Genomic DNA, 22,037 nt, shown 5'->3' with positions numbered 1-22,037 from the left:
ACCAGTCTTAATTCAAGACAGTGCAAAACCTGTATTGCACACGATCAGCCAAATAATTAACCAAAATGAATCAACAAGCAGGCATAAATTTGCCCTAAGCAGGGACGGGCAAAAGCAAACAACGCTAGGCCTATAATTCAAACTGCATTTACTTAGAATCCAGATGCATTTTTTTTCTTCTGAAATGAAATCATTGGGAGTCTTGTGAAACTGTCCTTCAACTGAGTTACTCTTATAGTTGGTAGTTTTTCTCCTATATTTGAGCTAAACTTTCTTTCAGAAATTGAATTTTAAAAGAGTAAAGAACACTATGGATAGTTTTAGATACAACTAGCAAGTGAAAAAAGATCATCCTGTTACTGAAACATGTGTTTAGCTTAAATATAGGAAAAACAACTAAAAAGAAAAGATGCTGGAAAAGGAGAAACTTCTAAAAACACACATCCCCAGGAGCAGATATTTTAGAAACAGGGCATTAGGTTTCAAGGCAGCATCTAACCAACAGGCTTAGGAGTCTCTTTCTTAAGCTATGTTGTCCACCTCAAATTTTTCATGGCTGTCAAATAATATAAATACTAAAGGTGGTGGAGAAGAGAATAGTCAGCAAGTTTACCCAAATCATTTTTAAAGACGTTAAATTACTGTTAGTGGAATAATTCATTAATAAACTAACCTTAAGCATAACCAAATAGTCATCATGACGTTGGATCTGAAGAAGATTTGCCAAAGCCATCACGCCAGCTTTAAAATCAGGATTATTCACTGTAAAAAAAGAAAAACATAGGTACAGGTTAATTCTTTTTTTGATGCATATTTCACACTAAGAAAAAATTAAGCTGTATCTTTACTCACCATCCAGGTTTATCAGGGGTTCTGTATTTTTGGCTGCATTATCTGCATCTTTAGGCCCTTCTGGTGTAGGGTCCTTATATTTGTCAGCTGTTAAAAGAAAAGCCAGTTCACTCAATGCATAACTACCGGTATGGGCCACAATACAAAGAAAAAGCTCAAAATGAAAGAAAGCCTCAGAGCAAAGGAAATAAGCATTATACTATTCTTCTAATTCGAGAACAGCATGTGCATAACAGCCGCAGCTGTCTACATTGTCCAAAAATTTCACTGTAAGTTCTTGTTAATTGCTACTAATAATGAATCCTAAGTAGCATCTATTATCATGTTCATTGACAGCAAACAACATTTTCTTTAAAATACTGGACAGCTTGTCCAAATTCAGAAAAAAAAATATCAAAGGACAGAACTATAGTTTTAGTAGAGAACTGGGTCACAGTATCAGCGAAATAACTGCAAATTGGTGGATAAGTTTTTTGCAATAAAAAATGTAATGGGCATAAAGTGAAATTGTTAATTCATAGTTTGTTAGCTGTCTGCTCAATGCCCGTGCTGGGGGAGGGGAGAGCTGGTAGAGAAAATGGTTGTAAAGAAATAAGTGAGCATTTCCCAATCTATCCTTTCTGCAGTGAACTGGCAGAAGATCAGGTTTTCTGAAATACCTGACTCTAGGGTGGCTTTTTTTCAGCCTGATCAACTTGAAGATGTGTGGACTTTAACTTCAATGGATGGAGCTAGGGCTGGCTGGCAAATTCTGGGAGTTGGACCACCATATCTTAAAGTTGCCCAGGTTGAAAAATACTCTTTTAGAGCATTGCACTATAAGTAGTACCTGAATGCTAAAGAGAAGCAATGGATGAAAACTAACGAAAGAGAGAAGCAACCTAGAACTAAGGAGAAATTTCCTGACAGTTAGAACAATTAACCAGTGGAACAACCTGCTTCTAGAAGCGGTGAATACTCCAACACTGGAAGTTTTTATGAAGAGACTGGACAGCCATTTGTCCGAAATGGTATAGGGTTTCCTGCCTGAGCAGGGGGTTGGACTAGATGACCTCCAAGGTCCCTTCCAACTCTATTATTATTATTATTATTATTATTATTATTATTATTATTATTATTATTATTATTATTCAAGAGAAGATTAAAAAGTCCAGCATACCATTGTCTCCATACTCAAGCCTAACTGCCAATCCCAAAAGCCAATCAATGGTTTCTTGCCGTTCTTGTACAGTAAAGGGACAATTCACATCTTTAAGGTACTGTTAAAAAAACAAGTTTAAATCAAACATTTCAATTAACAACAAATCTTAAAAGCCATAGGTTTCACTTTGGTGAACACCTTAACAGAGATCTGGCACTGAATAAAGCATCTTTAATCAGGGGGGGAAAAACTTGCTGCTGCCATACCTAAACCAAGACAGTTCAGCACTTTTTGTGTCAAAAGCATTTAATATCTACTTTTGAAAGATAAAGGATACTTCTATGTGTTATGAAATAGCTTGGAAAATACTTTCTTGTGATCTTATTCTATGCCACAAACATTAAAAAGGCATGGCCGTATGGATAGGACCAGTCCTGTAAATCCCTTTCACCTAACTTTTCCTTAGCTATGAAGTGTGCTTCATTGGGTAATAAGATCCTGAACACAGTTCCAAATGTACACAGAGTCATGGAGCAAAACAATATTTATTTTTAACTCTCGGTTGTTTATATTCTAATTCTGCTACAATATTTTTTCCATTTACTGCTGCTGTACTCCTAAATCTTTCCTAATCTCAACTCCAAATTACTTGTTAGCATAGTGAATTCTTAGTTGGTACCTCTCACACATTTCCTACTCTGTAATGAATTTATACAATTTATACCCACTATTCTGGTGGTGCAGGAGGCTACCAATTGTGTGGAAAAAAATATAACAATGTATCACAAATTGGGCAAATAGTGTCTATAGGCATCCATCCTGGATTATTTTAGCAGTATCCAGGCAAATAGATTTTCCTTACTACTAAATTACACTCTTGTTTTTTTTAAGTATGTTGCAGACTTATATTGCAACTGTCAATGTAGTTCAGAGGTCCTCAACCTATCCAGCTTGGTGGCCTGGCCTGGTGAGGGGGCAGAGGCATGTGAGTGGCAGGCGCACGTACACAGCTCCATTTGTGCAAGTGGCACGTGCACTCTCCACTCGCACAAATGGAGCTTTGCACTCAAGTGGAGGGTGTTTGTGCTCGCGTGCGAAGCTCTGCTTGCACGAGTGAGACACCTACACTCGTGGGCAAAGCTCCACTAGCAGAGCTTTGCATGCAAGAGCAAGTGTCCTCTGCTTGCACAAGTAGAACTTCGCACGCACACGCTTGCCCATTTCTCCCATGGCCTGGTTTCAAACAGGCTGCAGTCCAGTAGTGGGCCATGGCCCAGAGGTTGGGGACCTCTGATGTAGTTATAGAAACCAAATTAGTATGTCCATACTTTTGTAAGTTTATACAAAAAATGCTACAGCCAGTGAAAATACCTTAATTTTACTTTTCTGTGCTCTCATCAAATCTAGTCCGAATTAATCAATCAGCATGTAATGTGCTGCTATAGTAAAACAGATACCATCCACATTAAATATAATACTACCTTTTCAAAGGACTTTGACCATTCTGTGGCATTATGGATGTTTCTTAAATTCCCCCTATCTTCAATTTTATAGTGTCGGATTTTCTGGTCTTCAAGCCAAACAATAAAATTTCGGAATTCTGTTTCATCTACAATAACAAATAAATACAAGTCACATCATAAAAAATACTTTTCCTTAAATTAAAAGAAATCCTTGTAAAATTCTTTCTATTATACTAAATTCTCTATTATCTAGAAGATACAATAATTAATAGCAAGATCCTTCTGTATCTTCAGCCTGTCTTCTGGAGTGTTGGCTATTCTTCCCAGCTTGGTGTCGTCTGCAAATTTGATGAGTTCCCCATCTATCCCCTCATCCAAATCGTTGATGAAGATGTTGAAGAGCACTGGGCCCAGAACAGAGCCCTAGGGCACCCCACTACACACTTCCCTCCATGTAGATGCGGTTCCATTGAGGACCACACGCTGAGTACGGCCGGTCAGCCAGCTACGGATCCATCTGGTGGTGATGCTGTCTAACCCACATTTTTCTATCTTATCAAGTAGTAGGTTGTGGTCTACTTTATCAAATGCCTTACTGAAGTCCAAGTAAGTTATATCCACAGCATTCCTCTGGTCCACTAATTTTGTCACCTAGTCAAAGAATGCAGTAAGATTTGTCTGGCATGTTTTGTTTTTGACAAAACCATGTTGGCTTTTGGTAATGACTTTGTTTGCCTCTAGGTGTTCGCTGATTCGTTGCTTGATTATCATTATCACTGAGGACCACATGCTGAGTATGGCCAGTCAGCCAGCTACGAATCCATCTGGTGGTGATGCTGTCTAATTTAATTTAATAAATACATTTCTAAAAGTACAAATCCATTTTAATGCAATATAGTCATATATTATTGCTCCGTAAGGCAGCTTACAGTTTTAAAGTCGTATCTCTCTATAGCTTTCTTTAGAGATGGAGACTGATAACCTTATCAATCAGTATTGGAAACCTGGCTGGAGAATTCTGGGAGTTGAAGTCCACAGTTGCCAAGGTTGGACACCCCTATTCTAAGTTCTAAAATAACAACATAGTTAAGAAGCAAAGAATCGATCAAATCTCTCTTCTTTAACTCCTATTTTGCCCGTGATACCACCTGAAAGAGAAGATTTTAGCTGTTCAACTTCGGTTCCAGTTTTGGAGGACAAGTGTGGAATTGCGTCCCTGAGGCCTCATTGTAGTTTCAGGAGCTATTTACTGCAGGGTTTATGGTAATTAATTTCAACCTCTTTTCGGGAAACTCCACCTGGGGCTGGTACCCAGGCAGATACCAAATGCTTATGTTCAATACAAACCTAACTTTTGTACACGCTGGGTAACGTGAGCACTTACTTAACAAAGTGCTTCCTAAGCTGGTACTCTCAAAATATGGCTGATTACAAAGAAGGAATCCCCCTGGCTTGGTTTAACTAAGTCAGTGTTTCTCAACCTTGACAATTTTAAGGCATGTGGACTTCATCTCCCAGAATTCCACAGCCAGCATTGCTGGCTGTGGAATTCTGGGAGATGAAGTCCACATGCCTTAAAATTGTCAAGGTTGAGAAACACTGAACTAAGTGATGGGAACTGTACGGTAGTTGCTTATACCTGGAGGGCATCACGAGAAAGCAGCTTTTAAGGGGAGGGGACGCGAAAAAAAGGACCGAAGGGACGCGGTCAACGCAACCATTCTCTTGTCTGGGAGAAAGCGAAGGGGCTTCGCGCATGCGTATCAAAATGCCAACAGCAGCTAACCAGCCATGAATGAGACGATGGGTTTGTACTGCGGCCTATTGGGAACGGCTTCCCTCACCTCGGCAGTTGAACCCGGCCGGGTTGTGGTAGTCGAGCGCCGTCAGTTTCCGCCGGAACATGGCGCTGCTCTCTAGGCGAGAGTCTTTCGAGCCGAGACGACGTCTAATCAAGGAGCGTTTCAATCACCAACAAACGGCTAGAGGAGACTTGAGAAAGAAAGAGCGCCTGCGCGACTCGGTTACGGGAACTAGAGGGAGAGTTGGCAGTAGCCAATCATTGTTTTTCAAGGACGCGCGTCACGGCTGGTGAGCGGGACTAACACGATGGGAGAAAAAGAGAGGAAATGATTGGTAAACGGTTTGACTGACCACAGCAGGAGCCAGTGAAGATGGAAGACCTAGTCTTTGGACAGGAAGGGAAAGGAGATTTTTAAAACTAGGATTTTCAAGGCTTGTTTCCGTTCTTAGGGTAGCTTTTGTTTCGCTCCCGAATTGTCCTTGCAGAATTTTCATCTCAGCTATGATTAGAGCCCGGTACGCCATCTCCTTTCTTGCAAAGAAAAGGGCAACTCGAAAAAAGAAATCCCCGCCCAGGGAAGGGCAGATGCGGGGAGCAAAAAAACATCAGTAGTGGATTATCTGTGTCTTGTTCGAAATGTGCATCAACAAGTGTTTCTCAAACTTGGCTACTTTTAAGACATGTGGACTTCAACTTCCAGAATGCAAGCTGGCTAGGGAATTCTGGGAATTGAAGTCCCCATGTCTTAACGTTTGAACGCTTGTTAATGCATGGGGATGAATTGTTTTAAGAAATGTAATAGGTTATAATTCAGGGGAATGAAGGGAGTTATAACAATATGAACAAGTATGGGTGTTAGTTGATGATCCTATTTTTTGCTTGCTGAATTTTCTTGTAAAGATGAGGGTGATTTCACTATGTTATGTTTCCTTTGGATAATTTTTAAAAGCTAAGCTGGATCAAACGTCCCAAAACTTAAACTATGTTACAAAGGTTTTTAATTGTTTCTTGGCCTTTATTTAGTTAAACAATACAGAACAAAGAAACAAGCAAAATAACTTACATATACATAATGTAAACATACACTGAGGGCTTTTCATACCTGTATTTTCTTCTTAGTGCTTATCTTGCTTAGTTGCAGGGTTCACTTTTTATACTGTGCTTATCTAATTTTTATAGCAAATCCTATCAGTCATGATGCAGGGAGGGTTTTTGTGTTTTCACAGCAGCCTTGCTGCAGACCTGATGCTAATTGAACGGAAGAAAAAATTGAACGATTGAACGGAAGAAAAAAAAAAACTAGATCTAGAGCTTGTTTCGATTGGTGTTATTGCAATTTTTTAAATTAATTGTACAGAATGTTAAATGTACTAAATTTGGTTTAGTATGAGTTAAACCACTTTATTTGGGGCTTTGTAATTGTATGCAATCAACTCACTATACTTTGTTAATTTTTGTGAATTTAATCACTGGATTTTATTTTCATATGTATATGATCCTGCAAAATAATTTACAAGTATTATAATAGCAGAAGTGTTATTTTGTTTTCTAATTTCTCACCAAAATTACTTATTAATTATTCCTATTCTGGTCAGCTAAATGGTGGTAAAGATGTATTCTATATAATAATGCAAATTAGAACATTCAGTAAAATACCAAGAACTTAAAGCAACACAAAATGAATTAGAACACTGTATTACAGAAGAAATGCAAAAAAATGAAATTAATATTACAGTTACGTGCTATCAGATCAGCTTATTTTTAAGTGATGACAAAGATAGATTTTCTTCATGATGATCTGTCCCTAACCTGGTCCTTCAAGTCTTCCAATGGTGCATCAGTTGCTACTGTAACTAAGTCCATCCATTTTTGCTGGTGGTCAGCATCTTTCCCCAGCATTAGAGCCTTTTCTAAAAAGCTAGGTCTTTGCATAATGTATCCAAAGCACAATAATTGAGCCTGATCAGCTGTGTCTTGAATCAGCTCTGGGTTGATTTGTTTCATGATCCATCAGTTTGTTTTCTTGGCTGTGCATTGTATTCTCAGGAGTCTTCTGCAACATCAAAAGAGTCAATACTCTTTCTATCCTGCTTCCTTTAAGTCCAACTTCTGCTTCCATAAAGTATCACAAGGAATACCAATTGTATCAGAGTATTTAATATCTTTCCTAAAGCCTTCATGGCTGCTCTACCAAGTACTAGTCTGTGGAATATTTCTTGACTGGTTATTCCTTTATTGTTGATGGTTGATCCTAGAAGGTAGAACCCACCCTCCACTTTGGTACCTTCATTGTCATTTCTAAGAGTGGCAGCTGTGCCAGTTATCATTAGATTGGTTTTCTTGTTATTTAATTTTACTCCCAATTTTTCACTGTGCTTGACTTTTATAATCATAGCTTGCAGAAGCTTGCATCTTTGGATATTAAAGTAGTATCATACTGGGATCAATGATGGGAGTTCACCATATTTTAATTGGGTTTTTAGTTTTTACTTGGTATATGTACTCAGCTATGGTTGTTGATAATTCATGATATATACGAACTTAGGTAATTGTAATGTCACATGAACTAAAGATTATGAAGACATTTTAAATTTCTACTGCTCACCAACATTAACTATTAATCCTCCCCCCGGTAACATTTTTTGCCTTATCCACATTGCTGGTAGCCTTTGGGTTGCAAAGAAGATACCTGGAGGGGGGCAGAAATCTCTCCCCCCCCACTAAACAGAAAACCCCCATGATTTACACATCACCATTATTGGTTTGGATGTCATGTTAATAGAATAACAGAGTTAAAGGGACTTTGGAGGTCTTCTACTCCAACCCCTTGCTCAGGCAGGAAACCTTATACCATTTCAGACATATGTCCAATCTCTTCTTAAAAACTTCCAGTGTTGGAGCATTCACAACTGTTGGAGGCGGGGAAGAGGGGGCTGCAGTAGCATCATGGGGCAGTCCAGGAGGTGGAGCTAGCAGTGCAGGTGGATGCACTGAATGCACCTGAAAAAGGCAGCACTGTCAATCCCTGGGCCAGTCACTTTCCTGGCCATGGCCAGAATAACAGAGTTGGAAGGGACCTTGGAGGTCTTCTAGTCTAACCCCCTGCTCAGGCAGGAAACCCTGTACCATTTCAGACAAATGGTTGTCCAATCTCTTCTTTAAAACCTCCAGTGTTGGAGTACCCACAACTTCTGAGGGCAAGCCATTTCACTGATTAATTGTTCTCATTGTCAGGAAGTTTCTCCTTAGTTCTAGGTTGGTTTTCTCCTTGATTAGTCCATCCACTGCTTCTTGTCCTGCCTTTTCCCGTTTTGGAGAATAGGCTGCCCCCCTCTGCTTTGTGGCAGCCCCTTAGATACTGGAACACCGTTATGTTAAGTCAAAGTGAAGTCGTACTATGTATTTTGTGTACACAAGACATTATAAATCATAGTTTAGAGCTTAGTGTAATGCCTGAACCAGGAGGACCATAGCAGCCAGGCCTCCCACACCCTGACACATGCCTTCCCTGGCCAGCCCACTTCTGCGGCCGCTCACTGTGCCCCTGGCCTCCGTTTCGCCGTCAGAGGCTTCAGGAAAGGCCTCTGCAGCTGATAAACAAGCTCTGGATTGATGCGTGTGGTGCCCCCTGGCCTCCGTTTCGTTGTTAGAAGCCGAAATGGAGGCCGAGAGGTGCTGTGCGCATCAATCTGGAGTTCGTTTATCAGCTGCAGAGGCCTTTTCTGAATGCCTCTGATGGCGAAACCAAGGCTGAGGGCAACGTATGCAAGAGCCGCAGAAGAAGTGGACCAGCATGGGAGGCCTGGCCGCAACTGTCCTAAGGTAAGTGGGTCCGTGGCACGTGGGGCAGCTTCATCTCCCATCCACACCCTAGCTTGATTTATACCCGTGCGTCTCACCCCACCTCGTTCAACCAGGTGCAACGGAGTGGGCGGGGTCTTAAGTAGGGATTATATTTGGGGTAGGGCTTATATTGGGCACATGTGTAAAAATCAAGCTAGGGCTTATTTTCGAGGTAGGTCTTATTTTCAGGGAAACAGTAATTGCTGTGAGTTCTTGATTGGCATTTACCCAAATTGTCCACTAGAGGGCTTTTCAAGAAGTTTGCAATTTTAGATAGATCTATGTTCCAGTTATGCGAAGTAGTAGTGTCACAGCAAGGCATTAATTTATATAGGAAGTGCACAGCAACCATCTTCCTTGAAGATCTTGCTTTGTATGTGATCAGAAGAAAGTTGCTGACCATGTGTGCTTAGATTAATCAGATACAGAATGATTTATCCAGGCCCTATGGTATGACCAGATTTTTCCGTTTTTATAGGCAGGCAGGGTTGGCTGAGGCATGCATTCTAAGTACAGCTTTTGGTTTCCAGAATGACAGAGCAGGGGCAAGTGAGCAGACATTCTCCAAATAACTGGATTTCAGCTCCTCTCATCAGCTGGCCAACTTGAAAAGAGATGATATGAAGTACAGTCAGAAACAGCAACTTGCCTACTCTGGATTTAGGGTTTCAGAGGGGAATTTAAGTCTGCCTTTAAGTAACTATCCACATTAACAGCAGATTAGTTAGTAGGAAAAACTTTAAATCACGTACAACATAATCCATCACTTTGAAAAGAGATTGGGGGGTGGGAAGAAGGAAATCCCAAGAAAGTCCAAGACATTGCATAGCCCCCTCCATACCCTGCAATTTATCTGAATGTGTGTCTGGGAGATTTTGAACTTCTTTTTCAGTGGACTAATGTCAAAAAAATGCATGTTTACTACAGTATATCTGATAGCATACAAATTAGGCTCTTTTTCATTAGAAGTAGCTTTTTCATCAGAATTTTTCTCTAAGTAGCTGAAAGTAATAAAACATTTACTCCTACAGTAAAAAATATAGGATGTCAAACGCCATGAAATATTGTAGGCGGCATCTGCCTCTTTTGTCCTCCATGTCTGAGTGATATTCCAGAGGGCTTTTTCTCAACCTGCCAGACATTTCCTACTATAATGTACTGTTATAGTAAACTGTGCAAGATGTTACACAATATGGCAAGAACTTTAGTTCTTAACTGGACCCTAGCACTACATTATAACTAGTCAGTCTGTGCTGCTCCAGATGTATTGCCATATATTTTACATCACATCTGAGATGGTTTGGGAAGGTTATTCAAAGTAATGCATAAGTTTCAAGAAAAGATCTGAAGTAAAGATCTAGCTTGGTTCTGGAAGATTCTGTTTCTATAATATACCACCCCAGAGTTTACTGATTTAAATGGATTAACATAACACATTAGACCATTAAATATACTGACTTCTTGCAAATATTGGCTGCATTTACACATTAGCTTAGTTATTCAATCAATCAAGTTTTAGAAATTCAAATAAGCTAGCCAAATGGGCTGGCTTAGCACAACCTGCAGTGCCACAAAAACAAAACTAACCAAGGTTAACATTAATAAAACTTGCTATATTTGCAAATGAAACTGCTAGTTACCTGATCTGGCTAAGATTGTTGTGTTAACACACATGAACTGGTCAATCACATTTTAACGTGGTATAGTGTGTGATCATTCTAATTGTATTGATAGACTGAATTCGCACAACACGTAAATATAAAAATAATGTATAATTTGTTTGGTTTTGCCTTATTGTATGAATCCTAATATTGTAATTTGTAAACCATGGCTTATGTAAATTCAAACAGTTGGCTCATCTAACAAACCATGGCTAAAACAGACCCAGCATAGAGTCCTAACCTTGACTTAAGACACTTTTAAGGTCTGAAATGGAATGAGAGATCCCAAGGTAGCATCATTGTCCTCTGCCACTTTGTCTAGGTAGGTTTTCTGACTGGTGGCTCAGTGGTTAGAATGCAGTATTGCAGGCTGCCCACAGCCTAGAGTTCGATCCAGATGGGCTCAAGGTTGACTCAGCCTTCCATCCTTCCAAGGTCAGTAAAATGAGGACCCAGATTGTTGGGGGCTACATGCTGACTCTATAAACCGCTCAGAAAGGGCTGTAGAGTGGTATGCAAGTCTAAGTGTTGGCTGTTTTTCTGTGATTGTTGATTAACCTGCATTTTTGGAGGTATATTTTATTTTGCATTTTATATAATATTGGATATTGTGTTTGTGTATGTGTGTGTGTGTATATATATATATAATTATTTCTGGATTTTTTATTTATTCCTACTGTAATAAAACATTAAGTGTACATTACCCTGAGAAGATTCTATCATGTTAGTTAAGTGGTTGTTTAATGCCCAAAATTAAACTGAAGTATATCTCACTAATCAAGGCCTAAAAGCATATGTGTCAATTTTGCATTTTGCTCAAGCTTGTCACAAGGCAAGGTATGGATTTTACAGAAGACCAAGGACGAAACCAGATTAAATCCCATTTGACTAACCAGCAGCCATCATTTGCACAATAATGCAAGAAACAGCAGAGAATTAGGTTACAGCTTCTCCTCTGGGAAACCAGCCCCACTGAAAGGTCAATGATCTCCTCACTAAATCAGTGNCGGTGAATGCTCCAACACTAGAAGTTTTTAAGAAGAGACTGGACAGCCATTTGTCTGAAATGGTATAGGGTTTCCTGCCTGAGCAGGGGGTTGGACTAGATGACCTCCAAGGTCCCTTCCAACTTTATTATTATTATTATTATTATTATTATTATTATTATTATTATTATTATTATTATTATTATTATTATTATTATTACTACTACTACTACTACTAATACTAATACTAATACTATGTACCTGGTACAGACAAGAAATGTGTTTTGTGTAAAGACATCCTGTCAGAACATTTGGCCAAACACTACCAAACATAAGGGGACCTTAAAGCAGTGTTTCTCAACCTCAGCAACTTTTAAGATGTGTAGACTTCAACCTCCAGAATTCCCCAATCAGCATGCTGGTTGGGAAATGGTGGGAGTTGGAAATCCACACATCTTAAAGTTACTCAGGCTGCTTTAAAGCAGAGATCAGAACCCCAGCTCCGAGTGTTGCTCATCTTTAGCCATGTTGGCTGGAACTTTTAAAAGCTGTAGTTGAGTGGCATCTAGAAAATTAAAGACATAACTCTACTGTATATTTTTGCTCACAAAGAATCATACAATAGAAAGGGCCAATTGAGACCCACCTGTTATTTAATACAGAAATCAAACTTAAAGCATTCCCAATAGAAGGTAGTTTAACCTCCACATGTCTGGATAATTGATTGATTCTTCTGTCAAATTTCTCTTATAATTTCATTCTTCAATTCCTGAACATATGCTGGTCACAGAACAAATTGAATTACAACCCTTTTTAAGCTTAGTACATTGTGTGAACCTATCTATCTTGTTAGTTTTACATCAGTATACTTTATTATCTCAGATGAACCCAGAACATTAACTGAATAAACCAGTTAACCCCAGGTAATCATATCATACGAACCCAGACAATAACTGGATTTCTCTAAGCTATTATTTAAGCCTTGTATTGAAAAAAAACATATTGGTTGTGCTCTGAACAATAAACCATAAATCATGGTTTACCACCAAAACAAATCTGTTTTAAGGTTGAAATTTGCTCACTCTTGGCTTATTAGCAGAAAACATTGGAAAATAAGGTGAAGAGAACAGTTTGATCTAGTGGTTAAGGCACCAGACTAAAAACTGGGAAACTCTGAGTTCTAGTTCCGTCTTAGGCATGAAAGCTGGCTTGGTGACTTTGAGCTAGTCACTCACTCTTAGCCCAACACAACTCACAGGGCTGTTGTTGTTTTGGGAAAATAGGAGGAGAGGAAGGAGTATTAGGTATGTTCACTGTATTGAGAGATTTATAAAAATAATAAAGGGGGGGATACAAAAATAAAAAACCCGCAGAATCCAATACAACATACATTTTACTAGCAGAACAAAAGCTACCAAATACAAATGTTAGAAAACAGCAATACTAAGTATGCTAGGAATGCACAAGACAGCCCGTAGGCTTGTGAAAAGCAAGGAGACGGTCTCAACTAAACCTTTGATAAAATGTTTAGACTGACAGGCTACTGCAATTGGATCCCTGCCCACCCCGCCCCCTCGTGTGGCACTACTCTAAAATGCTAAATACACACAATACTCCACACTAAGGAACGTTAGAATAAATTGAACCCATTGCAATTATTTTACATTTCAACATAAATAAGAGTGACATTTGGGGAAAGCAAAACAAAATAATCGAGGTTACATACACATACCCCATTGCATCATTTGCAACCTTGCTCTGCGCACCCTCATTTTTGTTTCAGAGAAAGACAACAGGGTTTGGTTTGGCTAGAGCAAAAGTGAAAATTAAATGTACTCTTTTACACATTTCCCCCCTCCCTCCTCCTCCTCCAGGCAACTCTGCAGATGTCAAGATCTTTAGCTTCTTGATGTAGGTCAACATCGTTATTAACTCGTTCTCCAAAGAAGGCAGGAATTCACTTTTTTTTTATCATGCACTTCTCTGTAAACTTTCAGGTGGTTTGATATATTTTTCTTAAAGTAAGTGGACTCTAGAAACTGGTCCACGTTGCTGAAAAATCTCTACATCAGTGTCCAGGGCAGCCCAAATTGGAGTCAGGCTCCTGTGAGGTTTACAGAATGGCACAGAAGAACTTCTTCTCTCTAAATGGATTTTCTGAAGCAGGGACAGGAGTTAATAAGGGGTCTTCCTTGGCATGGGCTTCACAGTACGCCATCAGGTCTGCTGCAGCTTTGGATACCTGCAAATAAAAAGAGGGTTTATATTCTTTTGGTATTCCACAGTAGCTGTTCTTAAATTGCAAAGATGTGCAGCCAATTGGCCAAGGAAACGCCAAATAAACTGAAGAGTCCTTGGTGGTCTCTGAGCTTGATTGTTTTCGTGCAGACTTCATTAACCAAATTACAGCACTGCAGAGCACTGATGATGTTACCTAGTTTGGGTAATGAAACATCTGCAAGAAAACAACCAAGCTCAGAGATCACTAAGGACCCCACAATTCAACCCTGAGCTACAAATATTCTCCTTTATTAGTGCCAAACACATTCTTAGAAGAAAGACTAGCTGAAGTTCATTTTGCTAAACCTTGTTGTAGTATGCCTTGTTTTAGCTTAGTTATCTTGCACAAACTCATTTCTTTAAACCCATCTCAATCTCCACATATCTTGCAATATCAGGATCCTTCGGTTTTTTACCCCAACAACCTATGCTTACCAGGCAACCAATGTTAAACTACAATATGGTTTCTGGCGACATGGTGCTATGGGAACTCAACCATGGCTCATTAGCACAGATTTGTGATTTAGCATGTGAGAATTTTATCACCAAGTGACTCACACAGGAAAAGCTATTCAATAGTGTCTTGCTCAAGTTAGGAAATTCAACTTTTAGATGCTGAACTCTAATGTCTCATCCAAGTGAAGAGGTTGAGTTTACACACTTTTAAGTTTTCTGCACAAAATGAAAATGACCTTTTGTGCCAACAGGATCTACGACGATGTCAAGCATTTATGTGTCACAAGCTCAGTGGTGGGATTCAAATACCTGAACAACTGGTTCTCTGCGTGGATGCCTCTTCCGGAAGTCCATTTTGGGTCTGGGCCTCTGAGGCCCAGAATGGACTTCTGGAAGCGGTGTTCACGCACTTCCGGTAGGCTGTTCTGGGCCTGGGAGGCTTCCCAGGCTCAGAACAGAGTTCCGGAAGTGGCATTTACACACTTCTGGTAGTCCATTCTGGGCCTTGCGAAAAAGGGCTAGGGCTTCAGCCAATTCGCCAAAGTCAACAAAAAACTAGCTACCAGTTCTACCGAACCGATGCGAACCAGCTGAATGCCACGACTGCACAAGCTGCCTTTTTTTCAAAAAGGCAAATACATTCCCTTATATTGGCATGTCATCTGCTACAAAGATCATTAAAAGCAACCTCTCCTTTTTCAGGAGAGAAAGATATTAAAAATCGTCTCTCATTTTATTTCATATTAATGTCAAGGGAAATAGCCCATCTCAATCCCATCTCTAGGCCCCAGGTTCCCTGCTCTTGCAAATGAATCAATGGATTAAACTCAAGGGACTGTGTATCCTAAAGCTAGTCCCAAATCCCATATTGTTCTTGGCATATGCTACAGGAGGGGGAGTCTGATTGTGGATTTATTCCTCTGCCACTAAAGAGCAATGAAAAAATCACTGAAGGTGCTTAGCTGAGATGTTGGTAAGCTGTCAGAAAGTGATGACCATCTGAGCTGCTTCCCCTAGAGCAGACCTGTCAAACTCGTGATGTCATGTGACATCGCGCGACATATCGGAACTTTTTCTCCATTGCCGGCAATGGGGTGGGCGCAGTTTCCTGGTGACGTGTCCGGCCCGCGGGCCGGCAGTTTCACACCCCTGCCCTAGAGAGGCAGACCAGAAGTCTTGGCAAAGCAAATGCAAGCTGCAAGCAACCAAATCAATATGTGTTGGGTTCAAGCTGACTACTTTATCATATTCTGCCTGTAATGCAGGAATCTCCCTAGATTGCTTGCCTTCTTGGGGAACAAACAGATAAAGTCCCAGGGAACCTAGAGGGAATCAGCCCTGGGTCTCTCGTGGCTGCAGTTTTCAAACAGCAAAACTCTTGGGATCAAAGGCTTGAGGTTCAGGGACATTTGCAGAGTATCAAAAGGGATCAAGTCTTGCCCTTTTTTTATGTGCATGGTATGTGATGTGTGTAAATAAATGGCAGGTTCAATTGTGTTGTCATGGCTGCCATTTTGACAGCTCTCCATGGATGCTCTTTTGGGGCTTCAGAGGAGAGCAGGTAGAGGCAAGGCTGGCTGGAGCAGAGTCATGGCTGACCACATTGACAGGGGAATGATAAATGGGAAGAGAAGTCAAAAGAGGGATGTTCTGAAGGAGCAAATGGAAAGACACTGAAGGAACTGAAGGGCCAAGTGGTTGTAGCTGTGAGCAATCTATATGGACTATGTTGAGCCTAGCACAATTTTTTCTTGGCGGGCTCACAATCCTGAAGGTGACTGCATTTCCCTGCAAGTTGTGGGCAACTGTTCCTCCCAGAAGAAACACACACCTCTCTCATCCCCCCTTCAGAGCCCAACACTGATTTTCTTAAATCTTAAGCATTTCCCACCAGTGCTTAAACAATTGCTTTTCATTGATCCAGGTGACTTAGCCCTGATCATGGCAATCTTGAGGAGAGACTGGTGCTACATTCAGAAGTGCAGCAATTTACCCTACTCTAAATTTAAAATGCCGATATAATCTTAGGAGGTTTATGTTTGGGAGACTCCCCCTCCCTCCCCCACCAAAAAAAGAGCATACACCATTTCCCAGATCAAGTGCTGTCGGTTGCAGCTTGGACTGATGCTTTTGTGTGCAAGTGGCAGGTTTTTCATACGCAAGGTGCTTCTAGCCCTCTTTACAAAGACACCGAGCTTCGCTGGTGAGGCTTGCAGTTGCCATAGTAACTGATGGAGAAGAGAGTGAGATTGTACAATCTGGAGCTTTGCATGTGAGGCTAACTATATCAAACCTCAGGGCTAGACTCTTGCAGATTCCAGTCATAGCTATGAGGGGAGGTTGCATCAAAAAGATTAACGTTCCAGACAATGATAAGTGAGATTCCTCTCTGACTTAGAGATAGAAAGTATGGGGGGGAAATTTCAAGATTTCCAGATTAGGGGTGTATATGGAAAAGTTCCTACACTCTGATGGAGAATATAATTCCCTTCTTTTTTTACTTCTTTTATGCAAGAAGTGAAATCCACATAGCTGGTCTGCCTGTCCAATGGAGAGCCTACCATGAACCTCAACATCACCTGGACCAGTAGTGGCGAACCTATGGCACAGGTGCCAGAGGTGGCACTCAGAGCCCTCTCTGTGGGCACGCACACCATCACCCCAGTCCTAGGCCTTTAGCTGGGTTTTATAAAACCTTTTCGCTTTAGGCCTCCACTGCCGTGTGCAAAAAAAAAAAAGGTCCAATCAATCAGTCAATTTCAACTTCTCACAGGAAAAAAAAGATCTTGCAAAGTTGGAATTGATTGAACTTTTTAGTCCCACCCAGTCTGCCGTTATTACCGCAGCCACGCCCAGCCAATGGGCCATACCCAACCGGCACCTGATGATGCATAAGTGGGTTTTGGGTTGCAGTTTGGGCACTTGGTCTCTAAAAGGTTCGCCATCACTGACCTGGACTGTCTCCCCACTTGCTATGAGTAACAAACAAACTCTGAAAAAAGCCCACTTTAATCCACAGCCACAAAATATTTTCCTATTATTTTTGAAATGCTGCCATTTATCCCCCATGGTTTAAGGATAGAGTGTGAGAAACCTGGAGGCACATCCCTTTGCTCACAATGAAGAGGTGCCAAATTGCTATGCCCACAAACATTTCTTCATGATGTGAACGTCTGGGGACCTGGTTTTAGGTCCACGTAAATGTATAAGGGTGTAACTGCTGTGCATGAAAAAGTAAGAGTGCAGATGGCCAATGTGAATAATTATAAGGGTAAAGGTATCCTCTATCCATTCAAGTCTGACTCTAGGGGGCAGAACTCATTTCCATTTCCTAGCCGAGGGAGCCAGCGTTGTCCAAAGATACTTCCGTGATCGTGTGGCCAGCGTGACTGTAAGCTGAAGCACACCGAATGCCGTTACCTTCCCACCAAAGTGGTACTTACTTACCTACTCGCATTTGCATGCTTTCGAACTGCTAGGTAGGCAGGGGCAAGTAATGGAAGCTCACTCTGTTGCACAGCACCTGGGCATTGAACCCGGGCTTGCCAGATGACAAGCTCAGAGTCTTTAACCACTGAGCCATTGCGCCTCTCATGAATGGATATGAGGATGCTCTCTTTTACATGCATGTTTATGCACATGGACAGATGAACTTTCTCCATTCTACTCCATCTCACCCAACTCCCAGGATGCCCTAATTAATGTGGTGATTACTGACCTGGGAGGCACTTAGGTTGAGGATGGCTGACATCTTTCTTTATGGTGACTAGCAATTCCAGAAGATGCAGTTACACTATAACAGGAGAGTATCAGGTTTGGAAAGCTTGGTCAATAACCTATTTCTAATACTATCTAAGGAGGAAGAATCAATTTCTAGGCAGCTTCTCTAGGATATCATGCCTCTTCACCTCATTTAGAACTTTAAAGGTCAAAATAGCATGCTGAATTTGGCCCCAAACCCAACAAACACATGGTGCAGATTTCTTACAATTGATGTAAAGGAAAAGGCTTCCATCTGTATATATTTATTAATAGTTTGGTGTATGCAGCTGACACTAGCTGGATAGTCATACATTGAATTACCAGAGCATCTGCCACCATAGATAGAGGATTCCTGTCCAGAGATGGTATAAGAAAGAAAGGTAGCCACTAAGGTTATAGACATTGCTTGACCAAGGACTAACCCCTCCTAAGCTATACCAAGAAGGGATCCCAAGGCCTCTGATGGAAGGGCATATTACTAGCCCTCAGCTATACACATGAACTTTTAGGAGCAGTACAGTCATACCTAGGACAGAATGTATCCCACATTTCTAGGCATGTAAACTATCCAATTATATACATTTTCAATGTATTGGTTTCTATTCAGGTTGAGTCCAGAGGGTAGTCCAGAATGGATTAATAGCCTGATATCTGCTAGATGTTTTGGGTTTCATATACAACTGCCTTTTAGGCATAGTTGAAATGTTTGGCAGGCATCCAATCGTCTATTCTTTATCCAATACCTGCACGGTTAAATTTGATTCAGTTTATTTCCTAGCATCTTCCTGCAAGTGAAGGCTCCACTTTTTTCAGATTAGCTCAAGTGTTGATCCATTGATTATGACAGGAATTGCCACCTGAGCCTGATGCTGTGAGCTGACAGGAGTAACTGGTCCAAAGTCACCCAGCCGACTTTCACGCCTAAGGCAGGACTAGAATTCACAGTCATTTGTTTCTAGCCTGGTGCCTTAACTACTAACTAGACCCAACTGGCTTTCATTCATTTGGCTCAGATGACAGAGATAAGTACAGCCGGGTGCCAGCCACAGATTGAGGATGCTTCACTTCGAATTTTCCAATGAGCTCATCCAGCAACTTCATACTGATATGAAAAGACATAAAGGTGAAAAACCTGCAGGACCTTATTTCACAAGTGCTATGGTGACAAATAGAATTATCACCCCAAATGCTATCTTTAGGGATTCATCCCATAGATAACTGGTGGAACCATCACATCTCTATGCCTTGATTCCACAAAATGTGTGGCCAGCAGTATCAAAAGACACTGCAAAATCAAAGCAAATTCCAGTCCACTCTCTCAACTGAGGCCATCTATAGAACATCCAAGGTAATTTCAATGTTAAAATTGAGATCAAAACATCTTGGGATTACTTAATTTATCCCAAAGCTCTTGCCGCTGACTCACCAGTATGCTTTCAATACTTTGTGCAAATAAGTTTATTACGGCAATACATTTTTTTCTCACATGAAAATATCCTTTATAAACTTTTCTCAATACAGATAGTTCTTGGCTTATGACCACAGTTGGGACCAGAATTCCATTGTTAAGCAATGCCATCATTAAGTGAATCACTGAGGTCGTTAAACGAATCATGTGGTTGTTAGATGAAGCTGACTCCCCTCACTGGGTTGGAAGCTTCCTGAAAAAAATGACAAATGACCTGGGACACTGTAACCATTGCAAATATTTGCAGATTGCCAAGTGCCCAAATTTTGATACTGTGACTGCAGAGACGCTGCAATGGTTGTAAATGTCAGGACTAGTTGTAAGTCGCTTTTTTGTCATAACTGAGTGGTTGTTAAACAAATTGTTGTAAGTCAAGAACCAAATAATGGGAGTGCCCTCTGGAGAAGATACTAAGGGGGTACACCAATACCTCTGAAGCGCATCAGTTTGTGCAAGACCTCTTTAGAATAATCCCAGCCCAAAGTTACATTAGAGTGCTAAATAATCTTTACCTTTATTCTGTCGATATTTGCCTCCATTTTGAGCTGTTCCACCTGCTTCCTTGCTTGTGCTATGCTGGTGGTGTTGTTGCTGGCCATCAGAGCCTTTCTTGGGTGGAGATGCTGGTTCCGACCTCTTCAAATGCACTGGCAAATAAGAGAGAACAAATTAAGGTGATCCATCAGGGAACTAATAAACTGCCAGGCTTGCAAGCCTAGTTACAGGGATAGGGAATCTAATAAAGGAAATGGTGCATAATAATCCTTCAAAAGCTAGAGTTTCACTGGCACTGAGATCTCAACCCATTTTCTGTGTATTAGATTTTTCTTCACGTTATCTTAGCCATTTTAGAAGATTGTAAGGAATGCTATGGAGGATTTTGTAAGGACTGATTGAGAAGCCTTTTTTTGGAGGAGAGAATGTATTTGAGGAGAACAGGTATCTTCATGCAGATTCCATTGAAGCCAATTCCTCCTCCCCCCCCCAAAAAAAGTTTGAGAGTTGACAGAAGAGGATGGAACTCTGTTGTTCCTTATAGAAGTTCAGCATCAGATAGAGGTTTGGAAAAAGCTACTGTACCTCATTCAGCAGAAGTACAAATCTTCTTTGTACTTTTACAGCTTTATGGCAAGAATAAGCATTCTTGAGGGTACACAAGAACAAAATCAAATTAAAAGATGGGGGAAGGAGACCATCGAGCAAGGAATAACATTAAAAGAGAATGTGGCTGAAGGATCTCACCTCCCATATACTACTCGGTGGACCCTGAATAAATTGAGTTAGAGTGCCTAAATGTAAAACTAAATGGAGCTCTTAGAAGATAACAACATACTACATGAATGTAGAGAGACACAGAGCCCAGCCCATCGGGTATGTCGGCTACTACCAAAAACATGTACCAGTAATGACTTATTTTTAGCCAACAACAAAGCCAAGAAATTGGCTTCATTTTGGCAGTTTAAAATTTGATCTAGAAGAAGCAGAAGTGTTCCAGATGTTAGTGGTTCATGGTGTTCCAGATGTTAGTGATTTCCAGCAGGCCCTGCCAATGTGATCAACACTAAAACACATCTGGACAGCTGCAAGTTCTGTTCATCAAGTAAAATATTTTTCTGTCTTTTGGTACCTTTTAAATTTCAGTTAATATATTGTTCCAACCTACGGATATATAATGTACAGTTATCAGCTATGCAATAAAACATATGCAGGGGTCCCCAATCCCCGATCCGTGGACCAGTACCGGGCTGCGGTATGCCAGCAACTGGTCCGCACAAACAAACAAAGCCCCATCCATGGGATGCAGGCAGCACACGAAACCACGCCCCCTCCAGTCCATGGAAAAACCTCTTTCCACAGAACCAGTCCCTGGTGCCGAAAAGGTTGGGGACCTCTGCTTTAATGAACTAAATGCAAAATTGTATAAAGTTAAGTTAATAATTATAAAAATTATTACAAGAGTAAAATCATTATTTTCATTAGGCAATAAGAGTTTATGCCAAGTTGCACAGGATAGCCATGTTCCATGTTTTCCTTAACAATTAAATTTTATGGGATTTCAGCCAGAACACTTTTCTTCTGTATTCAGTACAATACATGCAGCAGATAATATGGGCAATAAAACAGATAATGAGAGATATTCTCTAAACTGCCAGCCAGACAGGGACTGTGTATTGGAAGTGCGAGATTTTAAACAACTGGCTGTCACCTACAGACATTTGTACCTGTCATCTTGTTAATGCTAACGAGAAGGAAAGGTAACAATAATGCATTTCAAATATTGCTCACAATCTCAGTTTTAATAACTGAACAGCAAGAAGAAC

General features: G+C 40.6%; 2 protein-coding genes across 2 annotated transcripts in view; both read right to left on the bottom strand.

Moving 5' to 3' along the window:
• Positions 1-5,481, bottom strand: part of RTRAF (RNA transcription, translation and transport factor) — a gene marked incomplete in the record, with an annotated part of 11,139 nt that extends 5,658 nt beyond the window's left edge. Inside the window, 5 exon segments of the mRNA XM_015825036.1 lie at positions 674-762; positions 853-939; positions 2,012-2,111; positions 3,475-3,602; positions 5,301-5,481. Coding sequence (XP_015680522.1) covers positions 674-762; positions 853-939; positions 2,012-2,111; positions 3,475-3,602; positions 5,301-5,361 — 465 coding nt within the window.
• A 7,646-nt stretch (positions 5,482-13,127) lies between these two features.
• Positions 13,128-20,358, bottom strand: GNG2 (G protein subunit gamma 2). Its single transcript, XM_015825035.1, has 2 exons — positions 20,229-20,358; positions 13,128-13,992 (listed from the first exon to the last, which is right to left on the bottom strand). The coding sequence occupies exons 1-2, from the start codon at positions 20,313-20,315 to the stop codon at positions 13,864-13,866; spliced, it is 216 nt and encodes a 71-aa protein (XP_015680521.1). The 5' UTR covers positions 20,316-20,358; the 3' UTR covers positions 13,128-13,863.
• Positions 20,359-22,037: the final 1,679 nt, after the last annotated feature.

Source organism: Protobothrops mucrosquamatus, unplaced genomic scaffold, assembly GCF_001527695.2.
Source record: "Protobothrops mucrosquamatus isolate PMUCROS unplaced genomic scaffold, P.Mucros_1.0 scaffold2454, whole genome shotgun sequence".
Taxonomy (NCBI): Eukaryota; Metazoa; Chordata; class Lepidosauria; order Squamata; family Viperidae; genus Protobothrops; species Protobothrops mucrosquamatus.
This window is presented reverse-complemented; position numbering and strand designations above follow the sequence as displayed.